The sequence below is a fragment of the Lynx rufus genome, unplaced genomic scaffold (genome assembly GCF_022079265.1).
Source record: "Lynx rufus isolate CCGP_SWC_20201006 ecotype Redwood Valley unplaced genomic scaffold, mLynRuf1.p SCAF_7, whole genome shotgun sequence".
Lineage (NCBI taxonomy): Eukaryota > Metazoa > Chordata > Mammalia > Carnivora > Felidae > Lynx > Lynx rufus.
The window spans coordinates 53,913,646-53,939,936 of record NW_025814889.1 but is presented as its reverse complement, the minus strand read 5'-3'; the positions used below and the strand labels follow the sequence as shown (position 1 = coordinate 53,939,936).

Sequence of the window (26,291 nt, the reverse complement as noted above, 5' to 3'; positions counted from 1 at the left end):
GACTATAGCTAACACAGCTGTATGATATACAGAAAAGTTGTTAAGAGTGTAAATCATGTGTGTTCCAAGCACAAGGAGAACATTTTTTCTCCTTTTTCTTGTTTGTCTTTCTTTTCTTTTTATTATATCTATAATGAGAAAGATGGATGTTGTCTGAGCCTATCATGGTAATAACTTCACAATATATGTAAATCAAACCATCATGCTGCACACCTTAAACTTATACAGTGATGTGTGTCAATTATTTTTCAATAAAACTGGTGGGAAAGCAGGAATATTTTTATATTGTAGGTGAGAAGATAAAGGTATAAACATATAAATTCCCTTTTTCCCAAATCAAAGTATTTCATACACTGCATAGTAAAGTTTTAATAACAAAAAGAATTAGGAATGCTATAGAAAATGGGTACATATTTACATTTTTAGTCTTTGGGTAGAAAGAGATATATCAGTGCTAAGAATAACCAAATACTCTTTATTTCTAGAAAGGGTAGATTACAAGTAAAATTATCAGATGCAAGGAAGAGGATTCCAAGGAAACAAGAGAAATGCCCTTCTTACAAATCTTCAAGAACAAATTATATTCTAGGTTTGTTTGTTTTTTAACTTGATCATGTACTAAGTTAGAAGACTTAACTTTATGAGCTTTGGAGTATCATCCAATTTCATGTTGCACATTTACACATGCACATGCATGGGGTGGGGAAGGGATTCAGTTAAACATATTCTTTATTTTTACTTATTTATTTTTTTAACATTTATTTTTTGCTGAGAGAGAGACAGACAGAGCATAAGCAGGCGAGGGGCAGAGAGGGAGGGAGACACGGAATCCAAGCTCTGATCTGAGCTGTCAGGACAGAGCCTGACACAGGGCTCGAACCCATAACTGTGAGATCATAACCTGAGCCTAAGCTGGATGCGTAACCAACTGAGCCACCCCGGCACCCCTAAACATGCATTCTTAATTTTATTTATCATTTTGTATTTGAGACTCCAGGAAAAAGATACAGCTTATGAAATATAAACCTTTGAATGATTCAAACCATCCTGATGTGAAATACTTAAAACTGACACATTTAAAAAAAATTAAAAATGTAACTTTAAAATTTTAAAATCTCAACTCCTTTGAGTGATTCAGTTTTTAATTCCTTGCTTCTAAGAGCATGAGAAAATGTGTCAAGACACCAGGAATTCTGGACAATTAAAGGGAGATGATAAACAATACTGGAGGAAAATTACTTAAGTGAATCCATCTGTTTTATGCTGTAAAACTCTCATTTTAATTTTAATTGAACAAGAAAGGAGCGAGCATGTCTAATAAATACATGTCTCTTTTCTATGCCCTCAGTAAAATGGACAGCCTTAATATTTTTCCAAAACAGAAAACGTATCTACCATATAGAGAATGCAAAAAGAAACAACCCCCTCCCCCGCAACCACCGAGCACCATAATTAAAGTTCTCTCTCACCTCAAATTTTCTGTAGGGAAAACTCCGTCTACCTTGTAGGTGTAGAGAGATTTGTAATCACTGTAAAAGGATTACAAGAATCTTATAAAAATGAAAAGAATCTTGAAAGGTTCTACTGCAAATGCAGTAAGTATGACCTGGAGCAATTTTAAAAGCAGAATGACAATGGCAGCTCTACATTGCCAGTGACTCCTAATAAAAAAGTTTGAAAATGTAAATTATATTTAAATATCCTGTTCCTGCGCTTTAATCAAAGGACTTCTACGTGATTTTATCCATTTATATTAGCAATTGTATAATAATTGGTTTGTCTCAACTATTTATATTAACACTGATTGAGCTAGAGAATACACTGTTTTACTTGATTCGTGGAAGGAATAGATTTCATTAGTTCCCTCGGGAAACATTTACCTTTCAGTGTTTATTCTCTATGCTTGCATCCCCCTATCCTCTCTTGCCTATTACTTCTTACTTTCCTCCTCCTATTCTCTTCACACTTCATTTGGTTCCATTTCCTTATACTCTTTGCCACATAAAGGGGCTTTTCCTAGCCCCTTTCCACATAGGTATCTCAGTCAATAACATCAAACATATCACACCCACTTAGCTCAATCAACACCAATACGTCATCAATGCAGAAAAACAAAGGTTTCAAAACAGAAGAGCCCATCTGATCAGGAAGAACTGTAGTTGAATTTCAGCTCTCTGATTCTTGATGGACTTTCTTCCCTCTTGGCAGACTTTCAGGGATTTGTTTAGTTGAATTCAACATGCATAGGATGTAGGTTATTTTATAAACATTTAGTTCTGCTGTGACAGCAATCTAAGTATGTCACAATGGGAAATCCCCTCCAAAGTAATCATGATGGAGATACCTTATGTACTTTATGGCAAGAATGGAGAGAGGCTCTCACCATGCCTGGGTTCTAATTTCTACCATCTGCCTTTGGGGTATGTAACATGGAAATTTTTCTCTTTTTGTACTCTGTTCTTTCTTCTTGACTACAGTTGTATAAACTGAGGAGTAGGACACAGGAAGATGAGGCTGTTCCTCATGTCTGTGCCATCATTTGCTCTTTATCTCCAGTGAATGCACCAACTATAGTTTTCAGCTTTTTTTTTTTAATTGACATATAATTGACATGGAACATCACTTTCAAGTGTACAATGATTCAGCATTTGTACACCAATTTTGGTATATGTGCTGTCAAAATGAGCACATTGGTTGTTTATTTTGATAATTTTAATTTTCTAACCTAAATGAAGAAACTGAGAGATACAAAATCAAATCCTTCCATTGTCATGTACTTGGCCAGACAGGAACAACAACAAAAAAAGAAAATCCTAATTTTAAATTACCTCCATTTGTTGTCATCAATTTTCTTCTAGTATAAAGTCATTGGGACAAAATAAAAGATTCAGGAATAAATGTGTGAACTTGGGCAAGTTACTTAACATCTTTGTGCCTCAGGCTCCTCATCTGAGTCCTTTTCCTGAGCTACACAAGAAAGTAGAACATTTACATTTATATTTCATCCCTTATGGTACATATTATTATTGTCTGATATTTTAATACTGTCCTTAAAAATTAAAAAAAACCACAAATCTAAAAATACTATTATTTATGCACATAATATTTGATAAATTGATGGTTTTTAAATTTAGTAACCATTTTTATTAGATCTCAGACTTCTCTTCTATTACTTTGCTTTCTAGAATACATCCATCCTAAATTCCTTTAGTTAAGATTTGGCAGGTGGCAAGGTTTTGACTTTCTGAAAATATCTTAGGAATCTGAAAATTCCTCTACTGTTGTGAGATAGATGTGCCAGCTACACAATTTCAGGCTATTATATTCTCTCAGAAAGACTATACTTTCAGGGATCATTGCTAGAGTTCGTTATATTCTGTCAGAACTTGGAAGAAAAATGTTCTGTGTTCTGATGCCCTTTATTTTAGATAGTTCCGCTCGCTCTCAGACTGACTTGCTTTCCCTGAAATTTCCTTTTTCTCTGGCTGACTTTAAGATTTTTGTTTTGTTTTGTTTTCAGTGTTGTGTAATTTCACTATTTTGTCTTTGTGTAACTTTTTTTTTTTTTGCCTTTACTCTGCTCTTCCTCAGCATTTATGTCCCCTATCCTGTACTAAAACTATGATGTTATACTAGCCTTTTCTTATATTCGTACATTTCTTAAAATCTCATACTCTCCATTTTTCATCTCTACCACATTCTAGGTAATTTCTTCATATTCTCCACTCACCAGTTTACTATTTCTCCCTTTAATAGTGTATTATTCCATTTAATCTATCCTTTTTCCTTGATTACATTTCTGAAAGTTATATTTAGCTGCTCTGCAGTTATGTCTTCTCTCATTGCTGTTATTTTTTATGACCTCATATTTTCCTTAAAATATTTACATACCTTAAAGTTATAACATAAATATGTAAATATTTTAGCATTTAAATATTTCAACCCTTTTAGAAATCTGTAAAGTTGTTTTTGTTTGTTGTTTGTTTCTAACTCATGGCTAGAAACCCTGTGTGTGTCTTTTATGTGTGTTTAGTGCTCTTGCTTACAAGCTCCAATTTGTTTGAACTTGATAGGTTAGCCCTTAACTGGTGATGCTTTCCTCCAAAATTATTTGCACATATTTTTGTAGAGAACCAAGGGTCCCACTGACCTAGAATGACTTTAGTGCCCCCTTAAAATCTCTCTCCGGCTTAATGTGGAATACTCAAATTCAGTTCCTCTGTCTTGATGGAGCCCAAGATGAGGATCCATATTACTCAGGTCCATATTTCTCAGGTCATTAATAACTTCTAAATTACATGACTTAATGAACATTACCAAAGAGCAGAGAGGACGAGATTAGTTTTTGGAAACCTGCATTGCTTTTAGTGGTTTCTGTCAATGATGCAATTCTAACAAAATCATACTTTCCAGTTTTTCCCTGGAGCCTTTTCTGGAGGAAGTGTCTTCCTACACTAAACAGAGACTTAAGCAAAGTTGTTGCTTACGTGATTCCAAGAAATAGTCACCAATAGAAAGTGGATGATCAAAGGGGGAAGAGAGTACTAAAATTTCCAGATGTAAGAAACAATAGAGGAGATGCACCTCTTTTAAAATCAAAAGTTTCTACTTCAAGGTGGTGTCTTGAAATATTAGTGGAATGAACGTGAGCACTGTTTCTCTGACCCACATAGACACTTTGCCATTTTGAGGACTTCTGGTTCTGGCTTTGATGCCATAGTTTGTAATAAACCCATGTTTCTTTGAGAATAGAAGAGTTTAAAAATAAAAAGCTTTTAAGACAAGATGATCAGGGGCGCCTGGGTGGCGCAGTCGGTTAAGCATCCGACTTCAGCCAGGTCACGATCTCGCGGTCCGTGAGTTCGAGCCCCGCGTCAGGCTCTGGGCTGATGGCTCAGAGCCTGGAGCCTGTTTCCGATTCTGTGTCTCCCTCTCTCTCTGCCCCTCCCCCGTTCATGCTCTGTCTCTCTCTGTCCCCAAAAAAATAAATAAACGTGGAAAAAAAAATTAAAAAAAAAAAAAGACAAGATGATCAATTCAGAGGGACTAGGTTCTCAGAGAGAGCAAAGAGAAGATACCACGGAAGGGTAAGCAAAAGTCTTATGAACTGTTCTTCCTTTCAGAACATTATTTACTGACCATTTGCATCGAGCAAAAGTCTAAGAATCTAAGCAGAAGGGTGCAGCTATTAAGGAAGCAAGTCAGCAGAACTTTTAGCAACGTCATGACGCTAATGACAGGAAAATTGGAGTCTGGGACTGCCGCCATGGCAGCTAGAATGTGAATGTCTAACGGCCAAGTGAGAAGGGGGCAGTTTTTCCCTGGAGCCTTTTGGAGAATTCTTAAGCTGCTATAAAGGCAGAAGATTAAGAACATACGCCGGAAGCTACTGAAAATTTCATCAGAGTTTTCTGCAGTGCTGAGAGGTGAAAACTTCTAGTCAGAACATTCTAAGAAGAAGAGGTCATCGTATATACCCCAGACTCTCAAGTGACATTCTAGGAGGGGGACAATCTAGCAAAAGAATCTGACAAAAACCATATTCCAGTCTTGAATCAGCCCAAATTCTAATTAAATGAAGTAATTTTACCCAAAACATTCACTTTCCTACCTGAAACATACTTAACTGTCCTTAATTTTGATATCTATACTCTTTTCCATAGATCTCCAGGTCCTATCTGCATGTCTGTTTCCATCCCCCTTGTGCTTGCCAATTTTGCCACTCATCTAGACTCAAGTTCCTTAAGCTTTCTCTCAATGTGTTGGATCTTATCTCTTTTCATCTTTCATTATTTGAAAGTCTTCCCTCTCTTCCTCATCATAGCCTTTAACACACTAAATAGTAGTAGCTATCGATCTGTTTGTATTCCCCACCAGAATGTAATTCTAGTGACAGGAGGAAGTGGGTCTGGCTTAATCACTGCCATATTCCCCAAACTAGTTCAGGGTCTGAGACTGTGATTGCTTCACAAATATTTGTTGAATAAAGGAAGCTCAAGGGAAGGGAGAAGCTGATGCTTAGAAGTATACAGTGTACATTGAGTCCAACGTGGAAAACCCCATGCAAGAGTTATATTCGAGATACCAGATGGGAGAAATCACATCAAATTTCATTTTGTACCAGTCTTGAAAGGTAAGGAAAACTTCCTGCCCATTGTGCTATTGGGTTTTTTCATTGCTAATTTGTGGGCTTTTCCAAAGGGCTCTCAAAGGTTCTGAACTGTATTTTCTCCAAATTTAATTACCTCTTCCTTTCATATACCCCTTTATATATGAGGGGATGAGTGACATAAAGAATTTCTTTGAGGGGCGCCTGGGTGGCTCAGTTAAGCATCTGGTTTTGGCTCAGGTCATGATCTCACAATTTGTGGGTTTGAGCCCTGTGTTGGGCTCTGTGCTGACAGCTCAGGGCCTGGAGCCTACTTTGGATTCTGTGTCTCCCTCTGTGCCCTCCCCTGCTCATTCTCTCTCTCTAAAACAAACATTAAAAAAATTAAAAAACAAAAGAATTTCTTTGAAAGAATTATAATATGTATAGCAAATGAAGCATTTCTTAACTCCTATAACTACCATACTCCTGAAAACTAATTTTAACACTAAAAATAAAATTGAAATTGGCATGTACATCATTAGCTTTTATATTACAAGATGATGCTTCCACAGATTATCCTCAATGATGATAGTTATTTCCTATTCATCCAATAAGTTCAAGATAGGATACCTAGCAGAAATTGAAAGCATCTGTGGAAATTTAAGAAATTAATTGGTTATTGAGGCTTTTTCTTTTTAGAATAGTCAAACCAAACATATCCTAGTATGAATTCTCAGAATCTTATTTCAACACTTAAGGCTTAGTTTACCCCATGACTACACACTCACTAAGGAGGAACTCTTCTCCTAAAAAGCTACTAACCTTGTCGATTTGGCTTTTTTGAGTTTACATGGTTAGCTGCAGAAACAGCATAGGACGAAGTGAAGGATCTGCTTTTGGTGAGGGTCATCATCACTGGGTTATTCCAAGAATCAGGACAAACAGCACTATAAAGACAGAGCATAAAGAAAAATGAAGAAATTATTAATCAATTATTGGGATAGATCTTGCCAGAACGCAATCACCATTTCCATATTCAGCTTGCCAATCTGAGTCAGGGTCCAGCTTCAGCAACATGACTACATTACTTCCAAATAAAAAAAATAAGTTATCTGAGCTCAATTTCTGCTTCAGGGATACAGCAGTTACTCATTAAACATACTGGGTTAATAAAAGAGGAAAGATAATTTTCCTATTTATCCAGTTAGTAGGAACCAGACACCTTCTTAGTGTACTACTATAATCATGTTCCTCACAGATTTTCTAAAAACTTGACAAAGTTCTTTTTTTAATGTTTATTTTTGAGAGAGAGAAAGAGCAAGAGAGCATGTGTGAGCTGGGGATGGGCAGAGAGAGAGGGAGATAGAGGATCTGAAGTGGGCTCTCCAATAAGAGCAGAGAGACCAATGCAGAGCTCGAACTCAGAAACCACAAGATCATGACCTGAGCCAAGTTGGATGCTTAACACACTGAGCCACTCAGGTGCCCCAAATTTGACAAAGCTTTTAACAAAGTTCGTAATTTACATTAGTTATGAATGGCAGGTGCCTCATCTATTCTTGGTATATCTGAATTCGAAAATTAAGTGGTTATAAAATTATTCAAAGATAGTATTCTTTGCACAAGCATTTTTTTCTGAAGAAAAGTTTAGCAACAAGCATTTAGCCTACAATTTCTTTTATTGGTGACACCCTGGAAAGAAAGGGATGCTGAGCCAAATCCCCTTGTAAACACGTTAATGATGGACATTTTGATAAACACAGTGATGCTGTTTAGTAGGAGAAAGGTAATGGACAGTGAGTCTTCATCTAGGGATGCTTTTATCAAGCTATCCTTGGTTTGCCTAGATTATAACTATAAATAAATCTGGAATTAATGGATCTATGGAAGGTTGGGGAGGAGAATATTACACACCCATGTAATTAATGGGATATGAATTTTGGAGGTGTTCTAAAGCAAAATTTATTTGAATGCAGTGCTCAAAACCTTAAGTTAAATCTGAAACAGAATATATTGTAATTTGAGAGAGAAAAAAAATTTAGGAAGCTATGTTGGCAATCTTGGAGTGCTCCATGGGAAAAACACCTGGTCATGTTTTGCTAATACCTTTGCGCTTTTAAACATTTGTAAATTTGGTACTAGGTCAGATCTATAATTTGCATGAGTATAATTGGACAATTTGACATTCTGCCAATCTTGGACTGGCAGCCTCCTTTCTGGCAGTGTAAGCAGGATGTACCTGGTCTGTGTGGCTTATTGTAAATAAACCTGAAATTGATGGAGGTATGGAGTCATGAATGGTGGAGATTGGTCGTGTAAGATGTATAATTAATAACACATAATTTAGAGGTGTCCCATAAGCAAAATGGCTTCCTCTGTGCAAGCAACATTATGCATGAATTACTTAGAATTCTGCATGTTAAATACAAAATAGACCCATGTGCTAATGTGGAAAAAAGGAGTTTTTTAGGGGGCTGCACTAATAGTTTCATACTTCTTGAAGGGAAGAATGCTAAGCATGTGTTTTCCTACTGCCTATATTCTCTGATTATTAGTAACATTAGCAATGAATAAAATCCATAACTTACAGGGCGCCTGGGTGGCTCAGTCGGCTGGGCATCCGACTTTGGCTCAGGTCATGATCTCATGGTTTGTGAGTTCGAGCTCCATCTCGGGCTCTGTGCTGACAGCTCGTAGCCTGGAGCCTGCTTTGGATTCTGTGTCTCCCTCTCTCTGCCCCTCCCCACTCATGGTCTGTCTCTCTCTTCTTCAGATATAAATAAACATTAAAAACAATTTTAAGGGGCGCCTGGGTGGCGCAGTCGGTTAAGTGTCCGACTTCAGCCAGGTCACGATCTCACGGTCCGTGGGTTCGAGCCCCACGTCGGGCTCTGGGCTGATGGCTCAGAGCCTGGAGCCTGTTTCCGATTCTGTGTCTCCCTCTCTCTCTGCCCCTCCCCCGTTCATGCTCTGTCTCTCTCTGTCCCAAAAATAAATAAACATTGAAAAAAAAAATTAAAAAAAAAAAAACAATTTTAAAAAATCTGTATATTGAATTCCATTTAACACTCTGACACTTATGTTACTTCATTTCTTATTTTCCTTTTCACATTTTTCTTCACTTATTGACTTAGGTATTTAAAAACTTCATCTTTTCTCCTAATTCTAATAGCAGTTTACAAAACAAATTATAACAAAGACATGTTATAGAGTGAATGAACTATGGAATGAACTCCAGTGATTATCAATTAAGAAAAGCACACAAAATAATATTTGTTTCATATTCTTCTTGAAATCTCATTCTAGGCATTTCAGAATGCCTAAAATTCTGAAACAATGAAATCAAAGAAAACTTAGAATCTGAGATAGATAACTACACTATTTCTTTACAGCGCTGTTCTTTAACTTCTTTTGCTTGATTGAATGACCAATAAGATTACTATGAAGAATTTTTATGCAATGTATATTGGCCTAGGAGTTTTAATTTATTAGTACATAACATAATGAATGGTAATTACTTTTCTATGTAGACTTTTAAAAGAAAAGACCTTAACATTAACTGCATTTTATTATATTTGTATATTTGTTATCACAAAAAGTTTTCTATTATGAAAGCTAGCTCAAAAGCTGTCTACTTTTTAATGAAAACATTGAAAATATGCTAATTCTGCAAAGTTTTATAAAGTATAATAGAGTACCTTTAATAATTAAGTTAATAAATGAACTTGAAGACAAATTAAAATTCTAGCTATACAGTCCTTAATATAACATTTATTAAAACAGATATCAATAAAACAATAAAGCTGTATGTTTATGTATATCTAGATATACGTATATGTGTATGTATATATGTGCATTATAATTTACTGGCACTTTCAAATACATTGCCTTCTGTGAGCCTCACAATAGCTTTCAGCTTTGGACTGACCCTCACACCTTCATGATTGCTGTTTCAATCACATAAATATGTACATAATAATTTGGGTTTGGAAGAGGAAAGCAGCTTGGGGAAACCTTTACTTGGTCACCTCAAGCTGACAACAGGAAAAGTTTGTACATGTCTGCTGTGGAAGATCTCAATCCCCTTCCACAAAAGTAAATTTTATAATCTTAGTTCTACCCATAACAACACCATCCAAGGTTCAAAAAGTCTTACCAGATCCTAAGTTTTTGTTGTTGTTGTTTGTTTTTAAACCAAGTTTCCTTTCTGCCTAATATACTGAAGGAGGGGTCAGTTCAGTCACTAGGGTGTGATTTATTTCAGACTTTTGTGACTTATCTCAAGCCTATTTTTTTTTGAAGCATCTGGTATTCTTCTACCTGATTTATCTCACAATTGTGCCACAGTTCCCCCTTCTCTGAAGGATTCTTTGCAGAGGATGCTGAGGCTCAGACAAGGACTGCTCTTCAGGACACGCATCTCTGAGTGGTAGGGCCAAGGTCTTTCTGATCCTCAGTCCAGCGTCCTTTCTACCCGGCTGTAGTTAAACTACCCAGGAGTGAATCACCTAGCTAAATACTGAAGGGGACATAAGGTAAGCTGAGGGTTGCTCCTAATTTCCACTTCTCATCTCTGTTCTTCTGATAACTACAGTCCTCAGAGTCTTCAATAGGCACATAGGAAAGGAAGAAACAAAAAGGCTGAATGAAAGGGAAGAAACCACAAGGGCTAACACTCAAATCAGTTTTGAAATCGATCTGTAGTTTTATCAATAGGTCTTCTAAGGGAATTTTTAATTTTGGTTTATATTCAGGGCTGAAGATGATCTATGGCTATCTTTTCACTGTTTTCACCCATGACAAACGAGTCCACCAAAACTAGTTGTAGTTAATGGTGGTACTATTGCCACTAATATATGGTTATTCCCTTAAATTCTCTTCAGAATGAATTTCATTTACTCATTGTGGTGAAAATTTGTACTGTTTTCAGATTTATATCAGGATTTTCAATAGTATAGTGAAATTAAGGAATAGTAAAATTAGGGGGGAAGTATACTCTGGCAAGTCAGCTTTAAGTATTTTTTTTTCTTGGACAAAGAAAATGAATGAGATTTTACACTCTTCCTAAATTATGTTGAAAATATTTGATTATGAGTATTTATTTCATTAAGCAGGATGACAGGATCCCTGGGAGTTCAGCTCATAAAAGTTCTTGAAACCCTCTTCATGATAATTTCAGTTACAGTCCTTAATCTCACTTAACTAAGAAGAAAAGAAATATAAGAAATGAAATGTGACAAGAAGTAACAAACAATTACAGAAATAAAGGAATCATTCAAAAATGCACAAATGGATTTCTGGCAAAGTCACTGTATGGAAAAAAAATCATGGGGCATTAGCTATTCTATGACAGAAAGCCTGGCAAAATTGGTCGGTAAAATAGCTTCCCTAAAGATATACACTGAGAACAAAATCCATTTTCTTTCTTTACAAAAAAATTTTTTTAATGTTTATTCATGTTTGATAGAGAAAGAGCACAAGCAGGGGTGGGGCAGAGAGAGGGAGACACACAATCCAAAGCAGGTTCCAGGCTCTGAGCTGTCAGCATAGAGCCCAACATGGGGCTTGAGCTCAAAAACTGTGAGATCATGACCCAAGCCAAAGTCAGATGCTTAACCAACTGAGTCACCCAGGCACCCCCAAAATTCATTTTCTTAAGGAACAAATATTTAACTATGATCCAGTATCACTTATCAATATTTGCTGTTGGAGACACTGACAATAGTCAATATTTTCAGAGGAATATATCACCAAAGACCTGTAATTTAAAACTTTAGGAAATGTTCATGAATCAGATTGGGTAATCTTCTCCTGTGGTGGCATTTAAAGTTTTACAGAAGTCCAGGTAATAAAATGGAGAATTGCACTGATACATGAAAGAATCATTTGAGTTTGCTTTGGATTCTATAGGTTCATTAGACTATCCATGTTAATATGGGAGAAACCAATTAAACATATTTTTAAATGACAAAGAAAGAAAAGTTAGTCATTAAACTTCTAATTCGAAAGGTTTCCATTTCTCTGCCAATCTCAAAATAGTGCTTTATTGATATTCAAGGCCCAGATCAGGAGAAAATTACTTCTAATATTACCTTCATGGAGTTCAACAAAGATGTGGTTATTTTTTAGTCATTTCGTCATTAATAAAACTGATGCAAATGTTTTGAAAACCTGAAATCGTATGGGAAATGTTCTCAAAATTACTGAATTCATACAAAGTATGCTATTTTTATTCTAACTAGAAAAGGACAAACACAATAGCTCCCTCTAAAAGCACCTCTTTCACGAAGTTTTCTTCAAAATTCTTTCTAGATCTTAACACTATCTTTCTTTAGCTTTGGTAATTCTGGCTTTTAAATCACTTTGTAAAATTTTAATTAACATACTACATAAAGTCTATTCTGTTTCTCAAATGAGATATTGTCAACATATTAGTTTCAGGTGTATAATGATTTGATATTTGTATATATTGTGAAATAATCACCATAATAAGTCTTGTTAGCATCCATCACCACACAGTAAAAAAATTTTTTTTCTTGAGAGGAGGATTTTTAAGATTTACTCTTTTAGCTACTTTCAAATGTGTGATATGGTATTACTAACTATAGTCACCATGCTGTATATTATATCCCTATCACAATTATTTAAAACTCAAAGTTTGTACCTTTTGACCCCCTTTCCCTATTTGGCCCACATCACCCCCCATGTCCTGTCTCTGCTAGCCACCAATTTGTCCTTTGTCTAAATAAACTTTAAATCACCAAATGTTTGAACATGTCCAGATACCTTCAGGATGACGATCTACTTTTTGATCTGATCTTTTGCCTTTCATATCATACTAGGATAATCGGTCTGGTGGGCTGGGGGAAATCTAACAACAATTTGCAAATATCAGGTTGTATACCTTTGATTTAAGAATCTCAATATGAATCTCAGTCTCTGTAAAATCTAGCCTACCTTTGCTCTGGGCTCAACTCTTCCCATCCTGTCATACTGGCGGGCATTAACTCAACTCCCTGTTCCCATTTACATGTAAGGTCACACAACACAACTTAAGCCTAACTATCTAATATTAATTCCTATAGTACTGCTCTGCATTTAAACCATATACCATCTTCATTTTTGACACTGGCCTCCAGGCAACTGTAATTAGTTGGGCCACCTTTCCTCTGCAATTTATCATTCCTTTTGGCAAATAACTTCTCTAGAGACATGAAACCAACAGGAGCATTGCCTAACCTTGATGAAGATGCTTCATGCAGTTTGATGCTGGCACTACGGTCCCTCCGGACTGGGGCAGGCTCCAAAGTGGGTAGGCCTGTGGCTGAGGTGGTGGTTGTCCAAGTTGATGAAACACGTCTCAACAAACCAGGAGGCAAACTCCTTCTCAGACGCTAGGAAGAAGGAGTGTTGATTTTATTATCAAGCATATTTTTGATCACTGACTTCTATGTAATATAATGGGAGGAAATGGGTTTTAAATTGGAAGCAAATTTATTAAAATCTATTGGCTGAATATTACCTATCTGGATCTAGGTGGTCAGGAATTCAATAAAGGAATGAATATTACAAAATTAACATTTTGGGGTCTTCATCTAAACGATGACAGGGGCTCCTGGGTGGCTCAGTCAAGGTGAGCATCCAACTTCGGCTCAGGTCATGATCTTGCAGTTTGTGAGTTCAAGCCCCGCATCGGGCTCTGTGCTGACAGCTCAGAGCCTGGAGCCTCCCTCAGATGCTGTGTTCTCCCCCTGTCTCTCTGCCTCTCCCCCACTTGCACTGTCCCTCTCTCAAAAATAAACATTAAAAAAAAGAATGACTCTGATACTAGCTTCCTATATTTCCTAAAGGTCTGAATATTCATCTTAGAATGTAATTCAATAGTAAGAGAAGAGGTCAAGCATTTTACATATCAGGATTGATGCCTAACTTCATGTCTCTTTTGAGACTGAAAGGAATCAGTTAATCTCTCTTCATTCCTTTACTGTCTTATCATGCTTAGCCATACTTTTTGCAGAGAAGCAGATGTTCAAAAAATTATGTAAATACCTAATTGAGAAAGCTGTGTGAAAAACACATTCCTGAGTCAAGAGACTCAGAATAGCTAAAGCAAGGGCGTTACTGACTGACCACTAGCTAAAGAGGACAGACGCCTGTTTACCAAACAGACAACTGCAGGATGTGCCAGAGATGACTTAAAACTTTTTTTTTTTTTTTTTTTTTTTTTTAGTCTTTAATATGACCCATTCTCATGCAAGGTCTAAACTGGCTGTAGGATCCGATTTCCTACAGCTTATGTTTGTAAAACTCCGATCTTACATGTAAAAAGAAAGAATTCTACAAATAACTAAGGCCATCTTTTACCTTAAATAATCCAGAATCAATCAAAACTGTTCTGAGTTCAAAACTTCTTGGGATTGGGAAAACCAGGAGCGTACTCTGAAGGGTATCACACAAAGAAATCATGTGCAGAGCATCCTTGGGTTTCAGAAGACACTGGATTTTAAACACTAGGAGCAGGGACTTTTTCCTGCCCCCACCCCTCACTGCTCCATCTTTAGCCCACAGAACAGAGCCTGGCATAGAGGAGTAAAATCTTCTTCAAAGTCAAAATAATAATAATAATAAAAAAAAAAGGTAACATAACAAGGTAAAGCTTTCACTTGTAGAAAGCTATTAGGTTTAAGGACACAAGTCTTTATGTTTAAATTTTTATTAACTTTAATCACCATGATCAACATGTCTTCACTGAGTCACTGACATAAATCTTCCATATGGGTGTGGGGTGACAACAAACAGACCCAGAAAACAAAACAAAAAAAATTTAACCTTTCCAAGAACGTGTCCTTAATACTTACCTTGGGAATAGCCAGCTTGTCTTTTTCAGAGCTTTCTTCAGAATCAGAACAGGTGTAGTTTTCACTGAAGGAAATAACAGGATTCACGCGGGGCTTGTGAATAGCCTGGAAGGTGAGCTGGGTGCTGAGCAGGTTGCTCACGGCCCTCAAGGATGTGCACACATTGGGGGGCAGAGAAGGGTCTGCCAGGAGGTCGGTAATGAGACCATGAGCTTCACCCATCACGGCAATATCCACAGTAATACTGGTTCCTGAAGACTGAGACACCAAAAGAACAGTCAAGTGAGAGAAGAGCTGAGGCTGAAGGCACAGACAAAATTGGGCTTTTTTCTCAGAAATGAGCTGATTGACTCTTTCAGGTTGCAGTAAAGTACATTCAAGTCACATTTCTGTGTCAAATTTACCCAAATGTGTCATGTCTTTTGCCATTTTTGTGTTCATGCATGTTTTTTAATGTTAGAACTTGGGGAGGGGTGAGACATATTTGAAGAAATCCAAAAGATAACTAGTTTTTCAAAGGCAAGAAGTTTCAGAGAACTGGGGGAAAAAACAAACAAACAAACAAACAAAAACTTCCTATCAGCCACTCCTTATGAAGACCTCAACATTTAACTGCACTTTATTAGAAATTTCATTCTGAAAGTAACATTAATATACTGTAAACTTTTTTCTCTTCCTCCTTTTTTTAAAGTAGGTTTCATGCCAGCGCAGAGCCCAACACAAGGCTTGACTTCATAATCCCAAGATCAAGACCTGAGCTGAGATCAAGACTCCGACGCTTAATCAACTGAGCCACCCAGGTTCCCCAATGTACTGTAACTTTTAATTCAGTAATATTTTAATGTGATAGTTTAGCCTGGTATGTGGTAGTTATTTAATTAAATGTTAAAGACAAGCACAAAAAGCAACTCCATTTGTGATCAAACTCACACATTGTCCCTCTTCTTGTGGTTGGTAAGAATAGTCATTTTAGTTCTGGTATTCTGCGGCACATCTGTCATATTTTGCAAAGTGCCTCTAACACTGAGAGTCATTACTCTGTATTTGCTGAAGAAAGGAAGAGCACAAAAAATGGAGGACAGGAATGATCCCGGACCTGCTGGCCAGGCCCAAATGCAGGCAGGAAGGCATGAGAGCAAAGGAGAGGATGGGCAAAGTCAAGGCCAAGGGAGCAGGTGAAGCTTAAAGACAGCGCATCAAAGACCGTTAATATTGGAATAGTGCCACAATATGAGGCACAGGAAACCCACATAACTGCATAACAGATTCTGGAACTAGGCTACTTACATCCAAATCGTGACTCATAACCTTACCACTATCTAGCTGCATGATCTCTGTCAAGTCACTAAGATTCCATCCTGTGATTTCTACATCCGTAAAGTGGATACAGTAATAGCACCAACTTCAGAAGGTAATTGTAAGAATTAAATGGGGCAATACATGTAAAGCACTCAATATTGTGCTGGCAATTCTAAGTGCTCAATATGGATAATGGTAAAAATAATAATGATAATTCTAGAGTTTTTCAATAAGAGGATGTTACAAGTTTGGTTATATATTTGGAAGAAAAGTTTAATCATCTACAACAGACTCAAAAATAAACTCCAGAGAGATGAAAAATTTAAGCATATAAAATTACAAGAAATTTATTAAAAGCAAATACTGGGGAGTAAGTTATAATCTTGGATTGTTAGAAAAAATTATATAACTTCATAACCTGTCAATGAAATATATGACAGGTAGGAATAAAGACATAAGCTTCTATGTAAGAAAATACACCATAAGCAAAGGTAAAGAAGGCTGAGAAAATATTTGCCCCACAGAGAAGAAGAAACATATCCAAATGAAGAGCTTCTAAAAAAAAATCAATAAAAGACAAATTTGGATAAAGGGACTGAATAGACAATTCAAACAAAATGTAAACAATCAAATACATAAAAAGCTCCTTGTCTCCCTCATATTTAAAATGCAAATTAATGTAATGAAAACTTTTACTCATCAACGTGGCAAAATAATAAAGGATTGATAGCACCAAGTATTAGTAATAGTTTGGGGAAATAAGCAGTGAGTCAAAATAACCCAGTATTTGTGGAAGGGCATTTTGCTGAGTCTATCAATGTGTCATTTAAGTGCATATATCCTATGATCCAGTAAAACAATGTTGACAGACATCTAAAGAAAAACTGCAAATACGTAAAAACATGAGGACAAAGACACAAAAAGTACAATAGTACTCTTATAACAACCAGAGAATGCAGTCATAAATGGGTATCTACAGGGAAAATGATACAAAGTTGTATTCTGACTATATTATACACTGGTATATAGTTGTTTTTTTTTTTAAGATTTGGGTAGATCTATAAATGATTACTTGAAAAAACACTCATATTGTTCACTGGTGGAGAAAGGTAGGTTCTCAAAAAAGTGAATATGCATTATTTTTTATGATCAGAAAAATATAAAAATGATGAAAACACCCATCATACAGGAAGACATGTAGCCTTGTAACAACTGTAAGTAAAGGCTAAATTTTTCTGTAAAGATACAGTATAGAATAGTTATGTCTTTTACCTTGGAATAATAGTAACCATAATGATCATAGTGGCAGCTGATACTTATTCAGCACAAGTCTACAAAGTAGTTACTTCATTTATTAACTCCATTTTTATTAAGATAACTTGCCAAAATCATAGTCAGATAGCTGAAACATGGAAACAACAGGCTGCAAATAAAGGTACTCTGATTCTACAGCTTAAGTGCTAACCCAGTACACCAGAATACATGTTGATTTTTTTTACCTTATGTTCCTAAATATATCTGTAATTATCTAATGCTTTATTTAATCACTGTGTCAAGCTTTTCTCTGTTTGGAAGACTAAATATCTGTTATGAACCAATGCACAAATTTAAGTGTAATGTTAATATCTTTAGGATACATAATTATGCATACTTCACATATGTACCTACATTGCCAACTTCAAAACTGTTCATAAGAAATGCCACTGAACTAAGTTAACATTTTCCTTTGGAAACACATTTTTTCCAAGTGCATCTCTAATTATGATGCTTCTACAAAACTCACTCAGTGTGACCTTCTGAAAAACTAATATTTATTCCTATCCATGTTTCTCTAATGAACTTAAAATAACAAGTCACTGTATTGTTCCCCTTAAAAAGTGAAAATTTAAGCCAAATTGTTTTTAGGACATAAAATTTTCAGACTTTCTGACAATGAAATTAACTGTTTATGTGCTAATAATTAATAATTAAAGAGGTTTTCTCAAAATGCTCTCACCATACAAAATTTACAAACCTGAAGAAAAGGTAGAGCATGTTCATTGATAATTAGAACTATAATTTTTAATGAATTATTGGTGAGAGAACAAGTCTTTTTTTTATAATTCTCTAATTTTATGACTATAACATATTTTCTTTTTTAATGCATTTATGTACTCAGAAAAAAACAAATTTTAAACATTTTTAAAGTAATTTTAAAATAGAAACAGTACTGAAAACTCATTCTCCTGTCATTGTTAGTGTTACGTAAGAATTTAGAAAATAAGCACAATATGTATTTCAATGCTATTTATGCCATAGCTTTTGTAAAAGCAAAGGTCTTCAAGTAAAAACAAAGCAATATTCATGCCAGTAAGTAGTAAATTATCCATATTGGAATTAGCTATGAAAGCAAAGTGAACATTTTTACTATGGAAAAAAGTATACTTTAATGAAATATACTTAATACTGGAATGAAACCAGGTCTTTGATCTACTGGTTTTCTGATTCAAGAATAGAATTGTATAAAAGTCAAAAGTTGCATCACACACAGACGTTATCACCACTTTTTGGCTCAAATAACTAAAGGCTTCAATGAGGCATAAAATCTAAAACCAACAATCAGATTTGTTTGCCACAAAATCTCCAAGGCTACCACACGTGACTCACTGAAAGGCAGACAGATCACTATTTCAATAAGCAGCAGGCAAATTATAAAGACACAGGCGAGTCCAAGGAGTAAGTAACAAGGAATTTTAGGAGAGAGAAGCTTTGGTCAATGGTAGAGTTTTTTCATCGGAAGATACAAAATATGAAACAAGAGTGACTCACAAACAGGATACTGCCATACCCTATCCAACTTTAAAAATAACATAACTAAATTTCTAGGCATACTCAGAAATATTCCATTTCACTGGTGAAACCTTAGTGATAATAAATACTAAAGGTTAAGTTTATATAAAAGCTACTTTAAAGGAAAGTCTTAAACTAACAGCACGAAATCATCTTTCAGTGCAGTAATGAACTATATATACTAGAGCATAAAACCACGGTTGAGTTGTTTTAGGGTGGAGATAATCAAACAAATCTTTTCCTTTAAAAAAAACAGGATCAAACAATATAAAACATTCTACTTAGCAAGCTCTCCTTATAACAGAAATATTTACACTTAACATTTAAGAAGATGCAAGTACAATTCCCTACACACCGTTTACATGACAACCAAATTTGGATTGTTACCTTTAAATAGAAACTAGGGAATTTAAGTCTGATAAACAGTTAAGTGTGGTTTTATATATTTTAAATATATATATATATATTTATATGTTATATATTTTATTTTATGTTATAAAATATGTTTATAACATATGTTATATGTTTTATAACATATTTATATTTATATATATATAATATATTATAATATATAATGTTATATATTTATATAACATTTATGTTATATGTTATATATTTTAAATATATATATATATTTATATGTTAAAATAAAATGTTAACATATAACATAACAAATATATATGTTAAATATATATATTTATATGTTAAAGCAAAAATAGCTGATTCAAAGTGTCCAGTTTTTAAAATATCATCCTTTCCCTCCTTATCTCCATCCAGTCTATCTCACCATCTCCAGGCTGTGAATATACAAATGGTCTTGCTATACAATATGATCTAGTTGCTTCCAAGTTACTTTACTTATTGAACACCAAAGGCAGGGGAAAATCTGGAGTTATAGATAAGAAGTTAAAGAAACAATAACAAATATACTTATAAACACCATTAAACATAACTCCTAGACTAAGCAGGTATCAATCAATTCAATTATAGGAAATTTGTTTTCAATCTTACTATTGCTGTGTTAAAACTTTGAAATTACACTATTAGTACAAGAAAAGGGAAAGCTTTCAATATGTGTAGGGATCAGGAAAAAAAACGAGCACTTTAGGAAGGGCACTCAAGTTTCTAAATTACCCTAAGTTGCAATTTTTTAAAAATTCTAGATAAATCCACGTGACCAAATTACTAATAGCATGTAAAATAAAATTATATATCTTTAAGTAACATGTCAGATTATTTACTGTGGCACTGTGTTTGGGGTTCTGTCAACATATTATTTAGAAATGGGGAATTCCTAAAAGAAATAATTGCTAAGAAGTTTTAGAAAATAGCTACAGGAACAAGGTAAATAAAAAAAAAAAAGCCAACAAACACTATTTCACTTAAGGAATGAGAAGATGCCCAAGATAAAAATCAGAAAAGGACGGGGAAACTTCAGGTCAACAGCAAACTACTTGTTCAAAATAATCAGGGAGGTTATCTGGTTTCAAAAGTCGGGTGACGGTAACTCATCTAATACTTGATGAATTCTTTTGGAGGCAGCACCAATATAGCTAAGTTATAGCTTTTCTTCCTACACATTTTGAAGCAAACATTAAACTGATAATTTGATCAAATAGGTTGCACACATCCCTACTTCAAGGTGGAAGATGTAATAACTCTCAAGTCTTCTGACTCAGTGAATTAGTGAATCATCTGATGAGTCATTTGCTTTGGAGATTAATTTATTCTAACTGGAAAAAAAAAACAGAATTAGGAGCAGCATAAATGCCTCTCTTCATAACTCTACATGAAACTCAAAGACAGGTTACGTATGCTAAAGAACCAGAATTGAAGACAGTTATCTAAGTAACCTAGTTGAGATGCTATATGCCTCAAATTAGATCCTCTTTTTTGTTTAATAGTTTAATTTATGATGGTTTCCCAAACCAACCACACAGGCTGTCTCTGGGCAATACTGTATCCATTGGGGGCCAGACAGCCTCCCCCCTTGTGAAATCAGAGAACTGGGTTGGATTTTCCCAAGGTCCCTTCCAATTCTATATATCTAAAGATTTCACATATACACGTAAACATACATCAAAGAAGAAAGAAGGAAATTATTTTAAAACTTATTTCTTGGCATCGGTAAGCATTTTAAAAAATTTAAAACAATTTAAAAGATATTACGCAGACAGAAAATTCTTTGTTGCACTGATTGCTAAACTTACCTAAGCTCTACCTTATAACTTATTATTGAGTTACTGGTGCTGTTTCCTTTCTGTGTTAAAATGCCCAGTGTCCACTGAGTGCTCACAAGCAAATAGGCTATTCTCTGGAATTTCCACATGCTTCTCCCAAGAATGGAGTTGTACATTTGCCAAATGTCGGTTTCCTTTAGTCCCACATCTGTTGAGGCCAGTTGTATTCGGTCACTGTAAATTACCTATGCTAATAAAATATCCATAAACCAGTGATACATGAGTCAAAACTGGAAGAGTTCCTTTGAAAACTAAGTTGAACAACTTTAAAGACTTCATAAATACATTTCATAAAAGTGAGGCCCTAATATTGATTTCTGTTAAATTAAGCAGGGGAGGTACAACTGTAAGGGTTCAAAAAGAAAGTGACAACATACCTGGAAGATTTTGAACTCAGAATGCTTTTATAAGTGCCTAAGTCATTTCCACTGTGAAATAAACAGAAACTGGCAGTGTATACAACGAGGTACAGGTGTGGTACATGTAAGAAAGACAACTTGCAACTCTAATCGATACAATGGACACATGCTTACAGCAAATAGTCTTGGCTCTTCATCAAAAGATGCGTAAAAGCCTGCATATTTAGATGTATTAAGTTAAAATATATCACTAGAGGTATCGAAAATGTAGGTCAGATGTTTATAATTCTCTGCTTTAAAGTTTTTAAAATGAACAGACCAACTACGATCCTGATTGTATCTGTTAAGAGTCCCACATTTTAAATACAACACCTTTCACTTGAAAGCCTTCCAGTGAAAGGAACTATTATTAACAGTTATGTCATAGCTAGTTCATTACCACTCCTGAAACAAGGGGTAGAAAGTAAAGTTTGGTTTATGAATTAGCACATGGGGGTGGCAAAAAGGAACAGGTGCCTATTTTCATCATGTATGTGATTTGGAAGTTTGCATACGTGAGAAGTTGGAAAGCAAAATGATAAAGTACTGAGATAAAAGAGGAAGTTTTACTCATTCATGTATATCAAATTAAAAAAAAATTAACATTTATTCATTTTTTGAAAGGCAGAGAGAGACAGAGTGCGAATGGGGGAGGGGCAGAGAGAGAGGGAGACACAGAAACAGAAGCAGGCTCCAGGCTCCGAGCTGTCGGCACAGAGCCTGACACAGGGCCCGAACTGACGGACTGCGAGATCATGTCCTGAGCCAAAGTTGGCCACTTAACCGACTGAGGCACCCAGGTGCCCCAAATTTTTATTTTATGAATTGGTACATGGGCCTTTATGAATTGGTACAGAGGATCTACAGCTAGACTGCCTGTATCCAAAACAGGGGATAATAATATTATTATATGATACTATATAATATTGTTGATGATTAAATGAAATCATGCTCATAAAGACCTCAGCAGAGTTGCTTGGCCCACTGTACATGTTTGATAAATATTATATATCCCCACCATTATTATTGCACTAAAACATTGTGGTAAAGTACTGCATGTATGTTTGTCTTCAACATATACTGGGACAGCAGTTTCTTCATAAATGAAGGCAGCATAGAGATATTTCTTTATCAACAAAAACAAAATAACAAAAATGAAAACCTGAATACTTTCACTTCTTATTCTAGGTAAATCTAAAGATCGTATTCCCTATTCCTATATACTGAAAATCGTTCTGAGATTTTAGGCTCTCAGAAAGTAATTGTACAAAAGTCCTGGTTTCAGTTAATATGGCTGATTGCACTGGTATAATTTATAACACAGTATGTGAAAGGAATTCTAAGAGCAGGCCTCTTAGCTCCATTGTTGGAAAGTTTTTTTTTTTTCTTCCTTTCTATTTAGTCATCCTGGGAGGCACCCTGGGAGGCAAACATAGCATGGGAAGAACATTCTCAGGGTGAAGAGCAAGCTGGGATAAGAGAGGAATAAACAGTGTAAGAGATGACACATAAAAGGAAAGAGTCACTGGGACTTTTCTTACCCAACTTTGGTCCTCAATGCTGGGAAAAGATGCCTGATGGGTTTTTGGGAGCAGTCCCCTGCATCTTTAAAGCACAGTTTGCCACCCCCAACCCTCCAAATCTTTCTCTGGAAGGCTGTCTGTGGTACCAGGGAGTAGTATCTTGGTCTTTAAGGCCCTAAATTCACTTAGAAGGTGAGCTGGATTGATAAATGGTCTTTGGTGTATTACTGGTTCTGACCTCAAAGCCAGTAAAATTGCATATGTGTTTATACTTTCATAGGACCCATTTATAATTTTAGACTTGAAGTTGGTTGGGAAATTTTTTAAAAATGAAATCATGTGAAAATTTTGCAGTAACTCATTGTAGGCTGAACTTTGGCTACATGCCATCCTAAGGAAGCAGATGTTTGCTTATTTTAATTTTCTGGCAGGGACTAGAAGTTTACATTTGGATTTTCTCCTTAAGATAATATGTATGTACAGTAGGAGGAAAACATATAGGGCCCTTTATCAAACTGTGTTCCAACATCTCTGTGGGCCGGCCACATGTGAGAGGTGAGATGCAGCAAAATGCAGCAATTGTCAGAGTTCTTAACTTCCTTCTCTTTAGATGTACAAGGAAGATTCCGTGCCCCCAAATGGGATGTAGTACACCATCTTGTGTCCTTACATACCTCCCTATAATCTATCTGCAGATAAGCCGAAAGTTGTTCATGCGGTCCCTGTTTTCTGTCTTCCAGAAACTAGCAAAGTCACTAAACAGCCTCAAAAACAACAATTAACACAGAACACTGTTTTATCATTTAGGAAATAAACCATATTTATTAAGCACCCATATCGGGCTGCTTCTCTCAGTTTCTTCTAATTAGAAAAGATGAGGCGGCTGGTGGCTCTATGAGGAACTCAGGTACAGAACCAGTCATGTGACTGCTCCCACAAATGAAGGTGGGTAAGTACCCTGTAAAGTGCCAACTGTTATATAAATAAAAAGCATTATTATTTCTGTTGGTGAAAGAAACTGGGTTTTCTGATTGCGCATGAGTTTATAAATATAGAAAATTTAAGACTCTCTCAAGTATGAACTCATAAAAGCTGATGAATTTTGATGGTCTTTTATTTGTTAAATTTTAAGAACTGCTATTAAACTTGAACTCTTGAGGTTTCTGTTTGCTTAGCCTAGAAACAATTTCAGTGAACAACAGATGGCAGTATTCTGCCTTTTTAAAGAACTCTAATTGAAGATCTTTTTTGAATGAGAGCTGCTCCCTCAGTAACCAGCATAGTTCAGTTTCTTTTTTCACAAGAAAAAAACAAACACTAAAAGAAGAATAACTTACATAAGATTATTGGTAGAAAGTAATACAAAATTTTAAATTGTGTTATATGTTTCAGGATCATTGTCAAAGAGAAACTGTAATTACATCGTTACTAATTCTTTTACACTATAAACACTTCAGTTCTGTCGCCTAGTCCCGTTTTCATAAGGTAAACACTTTAAAGATGATCCATTTGCATATACAATTAAACATTTTTCCCCATGTAATTTTCCATTGTGATTCAAATATCCGTAAAAACTAAAACGAAAACAAACCAAAACAAAACCATCCAAGTATGCATTCTGACATGACTGGTTGTGTCAGTCTTCATTGGCATCTGTTTTATCTGCCCTGTGTTATCTATCAGTAGACTCTTTCCAACCTCATGGGCAACGGGCACTTATCTATGCTACCGATTTGCTCCAGCTGCTGTCCAACCAGGAGATCTTACCTTGGACTGGTACAGTAGCACCCAAACGGCTCACCACATGAGTGCCTGGACCTCATGCTGGGAGCATCAAAAACAAAACAAACAAATGAAAAGCCTTGGAAGCTGTAACTTCAGAGAAACCTTGCATCTCTGACCAATTCTCACATGTATTTTTAGGACATCTCTGTCATAAACACTTGTAACAGTTTTCAATTCGACTTTTGATGTGTGATCTTGATAAAGGTTTGTCTTCCTCTTTCAGGCTGCCAGTGTTAGCACAAAGGCAGTGCTAGTTTTCCTTTGCCAGTTTAACCCCAGACCCTAGTTTAGGATCTTACACTTTTTAGACATTCGATGATTTTAAAAATGAGTGAAGTTGTAAGTAGCATATTCTAAACCTCCAGAGAATTAAATTTCCTCTCTCTAGTTCTGTGTCTTAAAGAATACAAAGACAGACAAATTACAGCGTCCAAGGTATTTCCTCAAGACAGATAAATGAATTTTCTGGAAGCCATCCTAAAACATTTAACCTTCTAGCACAATTTCATATTCTCATTTTAATTTAAATAAAAATATTGAGAATTGTTAGACTGAAATACTGGAGACATAAGTAAAAACTGTATTTCACAAACTGATTCTGGAATAACTAATAAGCAGAAAATCGTGAAATTGCCAAGGAGAATGAATAGTAGTGATAAAAGAAAGTGATCTTGGGGGCACCTGGGTGGCTCAGTCGAGTGTCCGACTTCAGCTCAGGTCATGATCTCACGGTCCATGAGTCTGAGCACCGTGTCAGGTTCTGTGCTGACAGCTCGGAGCCTGGAGCCTGCTTCTGATTCTGTGTCTCCCTCTCTCTCTGCCCCTCTCCCATTCATGCTCTGTCTCTCTCAAAAATAAACATTAGAAAAATTAAAAAAAAAAAAAGAAAGTGATTCTACATATTTTTCTATAATCTGGTACATGTATGAAATGAACAAGCAGAGGATTCAGGTAAATGTATGAGTATTTTTTAGAGGGGGGAAAGGAGTTAAAAGGACTGGAGGAAGAGAAAGAAAGAATGACCTTTCAGTGATAACACTCAGGTGAAGTAAGAGTGCTTCAGGTTGAAAAGAATTTGTCTGTGTACAGCATAGTGACTACAGTTAATAATACTATAATATATATTTAAGAGTTGCTAAGAGAGTAGATCTTGAAAGTTTTCATCACAAGAAAAAAATCTGTAATGATGCATGGTGATGGATGTTAACTCGACTTATTGTGGTGATCATTTTGTAATATACATATATATCGAATCACTATGTTGGACA

General features: G+C 35.6%; 1 protein-coding gene across 1 annotated transcript in view; it reads right to left on the bottom strand.

Annotated features, from left to right (window-relative positions):
* Positions 1-26,291, bottom strand: part of PDE3A (phosphodiesterase 3A) — a 310,780-nt gene that overhangs the window by 47,496 nt on the left and 236,993 nt on the right. Inside the window, exons 3-5 of the mRNA XM_047066513.1 lie at positions 14,950-15,207; positions 13,331-13,485; positions 6,914-7,038 (exon numbers count right to left, since the gene is read on the bottom strand). Coding sequence (XP_046922469.1) covers positions 6,914-7,038; positions 13,331-13,485; positions 14,950-15,207 — 538 coding nt within the window. The remainder of the gene's footprint in view (positions 1-6,913; positions 7,039-13,330; positions 13,486-14,949; positions 15,208-26,291) is intronic.